At 35.2% G+C, this 6,595-nt stretch overlaps 1 protein-coding gene across 1 annotated transcript in view; it reads left to right on the forward strand.

Annotated features, from left to right (window-relative positions):
* LOC123665033 (octopamine receptor beta-2R) overlaps window positions 1-5,493 on the forward strand; it is a 251,186-nt gene extending 245,693 nt beyond the window's left edge. The window contains exon 8 of the mRNA XM_045599394.1: window positions 4,596-5,493. Coding sequence (XP_045455350.1) covers window positions 4,596-5,327 — 732 coding nt within the window. The 3' untranslated portion in view covers window positions 5,328-5,493. The remainder of the gene's footprint in view (window positions 1-4,595) is intronic.
* The last annotated feature ends 1,102 nt before the right edge of the window (window positions 5,494-6,595 follow it).

Below are 6,595 nucleotides of genomic sequence, written 5' to 3' on the forward strand. Positions count from 1 at the left end.
ATTTTCTGTTTTGCGTTGCTTAATTCGGTCGATGTTAAATATTGTAATTTAATGCTTTTGTTTGAAAACGCTCGCAATATCCATGCAAGTACGCGCGTCGCTCGCGTAAAACTGCTTTGCTTGTGAATTATTAAATTAATAATATCAATTTCGTTATTGTTACTGCTGTTTGTTTGTAAAGTATTAATTAATTTTACTTTAGTTTCTAAGTCGGTTTGATAAGTTATTTTATTCTCATAGAAATCAGAAAATGATGACAACCACGTAGGTCCGTTCCACCATAAATTGTGCTGCTGTAATTGCTCAACTTTCATGCCACGACTAGCACAGTCAGCTGGGTTCTCTGTGCTTTTTACATATCGCCAGCATACGGAGGGCATGACGTCAGTGATTTTCTTAACTCTGTTGGCAACGAAAGGCTTCCACCGGTTGGACCATAATGTTGTGGCTGAGATGACGTCATAACTACCACATAAAGCGTCATCCATGTAAAAATGCTGTTCTAACGCTTTTGCTGCTGTAGGAAAACGATGACGCTCATCAATAGCTAGCTGCTTAAGCGTCATCATTGCTAAAAATGGGGCTGATTTAGTGCCATATGTCACTGTGTTAAGCTGATATTTGTTTAAAGGTTGATTTGATTTATCTCGCCAAACTATGCATTGATAACGTTGGTCATCGGGATGCAAAATAATTTGTCTGAACATTTTTTCTAGGTCAGCTGTAAAGGCGTATTTATATTGTCTCCATTTCAAAACCAAATTCAAAAGTTCTTGTTGTACATTTGGGCCTCTGTATAAAACATCGTTCAGACTTACACCCGATGTCGTTTTACCCGATGCATTAAATACAACTCTAAGCGAAGTAGTAATAGAGTCGGGTCTTTCAATAGCGTGGTGCGGCATATAATATAATGGTGTCATATTCGCTTTTGTTATTAAGTGCATGTGACTTAAATTGATATACTCATTAATAAACTGCTTATAATTATAAGCTAAATTTTTATTTTTGTCGAATTTACGCTCAAGCTGATAAAATTGTGCGCAGGCTGTGGGTTCAGATAATCCTAACTTCTCATCAGCGTCAGAGTGAAGTGGAAGGCGTACCACATACTTCCCATCGGATTGGCGAAAAGTAGTTTCCTTGTATTTTTGTAGACATTGATAATCATCAAACGACATTTCCTCATTTTCGTTAATATCTTCAATGGACCAAAATTTGTGAATGCTATCTAAGTCCACCATGATGACATTACAGTTGTAGGATTTTACACTTCCGCACAAAATCCAGCCTAGCCGCGTCTGTTGCGCAATAGGCATGTTGTCATTTTCTTTGATGATTCCTCCCATAATTATAGAAGAATAAACATCAGCGCCCAGTAATAAGTCTATTGTTCTGCTACGATAAAATTCAGGGTCTGCAAGTTGTATATTTTTAATATATTCCCATGATGGTTTTGAGAATGATTTGTTAGGGAGATTGTTTACAGCGTGGCGCATGATAAATACATCTAGATTAAGCTGGTACGAGTCATGACAAGATGATAGGGTGATGTTCATAGTACCTTTGCAATTATTTTCTTTCGCTCCTACTCCTAAGATAACTCCCTTGCAGTGCTTACGAGGTAGTCCCAACCGTTGAGCGCCATTCTCGGTGATAATCGACGTTTGAGATCCCTGGTCGATAAGCGCTCGCATGGTATGAAGAGAACCATCAACAGCTTGGACGTTGATCAGAGCGGTTGCTAATAAAATCTCCTGAGTGTCATCTAGTGACGCGTTAGATTTCGAAACGGTGCTGTTGGACTTTGTATTCGACGTTGCAGTGTTTGCTGATGCGGCAAAGGCTTCATGAACCAAAGTATGATGATTTAATTGGCACTTATGACATCTTTTTCTTGAAAAACATTCATTACCGTTATGATTATAAAGGCAATTTTGGCATAACGATAGCTTTTGAATTGTTTGTCGCTTGATATTTGGTTGATACGCTAAAAACGTTTCGCAATATGGAATGGCGTGATCTTTATTGCAAACGGGGCATTTTGTCTTCGCTGTTGACGTTAACCTACTTTTGCTATTAAAATTATTTGATTTAAATAATTGATTTTCATTGCTTACATATGATTTAAATGTATATGGTTTTTTAAAATTTGAGGGCTGAAAGATATGTTGCGGATGCGGGATAGATTTTGAGGGATCTTGTTTTCGTTTAGAGGACTCTAGAGCGGTAAATTTGGCTTCTAAAAATTGTAATAAATCTTTTAAAACTGGTAAATCTCTCGGATGCTTGAGTGACTCGATGTAGTCGTTGTGAGTGTCCGCATCTAATTTCTGCGTGAGTATGTATACAATGATAGGGTCCCAATTCTCTATGCTGACTCCCAAGTTTTTGATAGCATTAAGGCATTCGTTGGTGGTGTCGTGAATCCTTTTTATTGAAATTGCGGACTGTTGCTGCATAATAGGCTGGTTGAGTAGGACACTCATGTGAGAATTAAAAATTAGTTTTGTGTTGCTGTATCGGTTGTTTAACAAATCCCAACATACTTGATAGTTATCTGTGGTAATGTGTAGATGTTGCACTAGCTTTTCTGCTTCGCCCTTTAATTTACTTTTTAAAAACTGCATTTTTTGACTATTTGATAAGGCTCGATTCGTGTGGATGGTTTCGACAAACAAGTCTTTAAAGGATAACCACTGGTGGTAGCTCCCACTAAACACAGGGATATCCATTTTCGGGGTGGTTTTCTCCCGATACAGATCAGACCACATCTTGCTGTTGATACTTTTTTTAATTTCGTTAAATTTGGATTCATAGCTGCTAAACATCTCTTCATATTCTTGATCGTCTTCGTATAATTCGCTGTCTATCTCCCAGTGCAACGCGTCAATGATGGTCCAGCGTGATTGTACCGACTTCAAAATATCTTCGTATTCCCATTTTTCTGAGACAATGTCGAGATCGATGCTGCTAATTGTACGCTGAAATGCCTTAAAATTGCTTCTTTGCCTTCTCAACATTTCCTCTAATTTGCTGCTATTACCTTGGGTTCGCGAAGTTTCTTTATCGGATGATGTCACCGGACGTGACACGCTGCCAGACGACGGTATAGCTGTAAAGCCTGGCAGTTGCAACGGGGTGGCTGGTTTTAGTACACTTTTTTCTTTAGACTCACTGGGTAAAAAGGTGAGTAAATAGCTGCGTGTGTCATTGTAAAAATCGGATGTTTTCTTATAATAATTGTTAGTGAAATATTCGTTTGATTTGTCACCAGAATCGCAAAGCCTCAAATGATTATTTTGAAACTCCTGCCAATAGCTTTCTAAAGTGCTGAGACGCTTTTTAATATGAGCCGGTGTCTTGCGTTCGGCACCGTCTTTCTTAAAATTTATTAAAAATTGATTCATAGCCTCCATGATCTGGGTTTGGCTAGCTAGAAGATCTTCCATTTTTATAAACTGATATAAATACTGATACTGCTGATAATAGAGAGCTGTAGACTCACCAAAGCTGCTGCTGGTTAACTTACGTGGCGGCCCTTACTGCGCTCGTAAAAAAGTCACTCGCGATATAAGTCCCGCTCACGATAAGCTCGAAGGACCAAAAAGATGTTTGTTACACCTGAGTTGCTGCTGCTGATTATGGTAGATAAAAGATATAAAAATAAATGTTAAAATATAAATATATTTGCTAATAATTAATTGCTATTATGAGCTCACGAACGCGCTGTACGATGATGATATGTGAACGTGAACTGATGTATTTAGCTAATGAATCGTGCAACTAACGTAAACTGCTGATCGGGCGATAGGTATGTGCGGCTGAACCGTACAGTCTTTATCTTTTTAATCGTGATAATTACACATTTTATTGAAAGCGACAGATATTAGTTAACGCTTTTTCTTTTTACCTTTTAAAGCTATTAATGTAAAAAAAAAAAAAAAAACTATTAGTTTTACGTTCACAATTCAAATTTGATACTATTTAAATAATTGGAATTACTAATACTATTTAAAGAATTGGAAATTGCTAAGTTGATTTTTTAAGTAGAATGGCTATTGGTGAAACATTTCCTGGCCTTCATTATAAACTTCACAACAAAGTTCATCTTTCAAAAATTTTATCTATTTAGATAGATTTGTTGGGGAAAATCGTTTAGGACGAAGTTTTCTTTAAAGTATTAAAAGGGTTAGTTAATGGAGGTTAACTTATAACTTTGTAAGAATTTTAAACATCACGAGAACTTGTACAAGCAATAGAATAATATTTAAATTTTAACATTAAAAAGCTTTCAAATATTCTTGAATATTTTATTAACAAAGGTACTAATATATTATTAGTGAACTGGTGCAAGTTATTTTAAAAAGAAATAACTTAAAATAAAACATTCAATGTGTTTGATGACGTATATGCAAAAACATAGAGCAAAAATATACAGGCCCAAAAAACATCTACAGATCCAAAAGATGACGTAGGAAAACTGATATAATATTTAGGAAAAATGTAAATGTAAAAACATTTATATAGTTATTTAGAGTAATTAGTAATCGAAATATGTATAAATACTACTAAAAATGACACTTTTCTTTCAGATGGCATTTGTAATGTTAGCAGCAACATGGCTCAGTCCTATAACGATATCGTACGCCCCGATATTCATGGGTTGGTACACAACCAGTGAATACATGAGGACGAGAGAACTAAACCAATGCGAATTTAAAGTTAATAAGCCCTACGCAGTCATATCTAGCTCGATATCATTCTGGATACCATGCACCATCATGGTATTTACCTATCTCGCTATATTCAAGGAAGCGAATCGTCAAGAAAAAGCTCTCCATGCAAGAGCTGGTAACGCAATGCTCATGCATCGTCATTCAAGAGAAGTTGGTGATAAAAACGGCGCATTACACATCAATGCCACAACCCCAACTAAAGACAGGAATATTCTGAAAATGAAACGAGAACACAAAGCGGCAAGGACTTTGGGTATAATTATGGGCGCGTTTATCCTCTGCTGGCTGCCATTCTTCTTGTTCTATTTGTCCACATCGTTGTGCGATTCGTGTACATATCCCGAAGTTGTGACTGTTATCATGTTTTGGACTGGTTACTTCAATTCAGCGTTAAATCCGATAATTTACGCGTATTTCAATAGAGACTTTCGGAATGCTTTTAAGAACACGTTGGCTTGTGCGTTTTGTAGCTTTTGTCGGCGAAGCGCATCCGATTCGGAGGCAATGGAACGGCTGGATAGGAGAGGATCAGCTCAATTAAGAGTACCTATCCCTTCAAGAAGGGCGTCTGACCTAGCGTCCCTTTGAATATCACCGAACTTTCATCAAGTGACAGCCGTTTGACAGGCCTAGTGTTTCAACGAAAAATGATGTATATATTCTGTAAATGACTGATGATCTAATCCATGTGATGTATCAACTGTAAATATCTATACTGAAGTATGTTTATCAATGGTGGTTCTATATGATTATGGGTGTGACGGTGGGGTGGTGTTGAAATTTTATTTTGTGTTGTGATTTTTTAAGCCTTCTAATACTAGCTAGATGATGATATATAATTAATGGTGTGTATTTTTTATGTAAATAGTTTTTTTTTTTTTTTTTTTTTTGAATAGAGCATCTTAACAAATGTATTAATTCCAAAGATTGGAAATAGGTAGGCCTAAATCATTGTTTCAAAAACATAAAGAGGCCAAAAATAAAAAAATGTAAATATTAGTTTAAGAGGCTTTAATTTATAAATAAATGTACCATTAAATATTTATTTTACCAATTAATATTTATAAATGTTACATTATAAGAAACGATTGATAGCAATAAGTAGACGAATGGAAAATTATCAGATCCTAGTCTTAATGTTTGTTTCACTAGAGGTGCTTATATTTTAAATTCGTGGCAATACTAAATGATATCATAAACGAATATTGTAAAATAAATATTACAGTTACAGAACGATATGAAATAAATTCAGGTAAGAAAAAAATATAATTTTCCAATATTTGAAACGATTACAAAACTTATCAATATATATTAATTAATTTAAATTCAAAAGCCGCTCAGTTCTACGATGTAACGAATGAAACTTTCGTTGCGTTAAAATGGTTTCAGTTGAGCCCATTAAAACTCTTTCTACCAACTGATGATTTTTTAGATATTTAAGTAACAATTTTAAATAAAAATAATGTATAGCAGATAGTGATACTGTACATATTTAAATATAAAAGTAGTTGATATAAAGAGTAAGCTATGATAAATATTAGTAATAAAAATAATTTAATTTAAACATTTTTAGGGAGATATGATAATGATTATGGGGACAAATAACGCTTCAATAGAAAATTCGAGTTTTAAAAATAATTGTTGTGCTGTTAACTGTAATAGTCCGAATAGATTTTTGTGTGTCGGTGTCGTGTTTATCCGTTTATAATGTTGATAGACTAACCTTGGCACTGATTCTAGATGACATGAAAAATTCTAATATCGTTAACCCGCTACCTGCACGTTTCAGCCTGTAATATCCCACTGCTGGGCATAATCCTCTTTCTCTATGTAAGAAAAGGATCTGAGCTTAATCC

This window comes from Melitaea cinxia, chromosome 23, assembly GCF_905220565.1.
Source record: "Melitaea cinxia chromosome 23, ilMelCinx1.1, whole genome shotgun sequence".
Lineage (NCBI taxonomy): Eukaryota > Metazoa > Arthropoda > Insecta > Lepidoptera > Nymphalidae > Melitaea > Melitaea cinxia.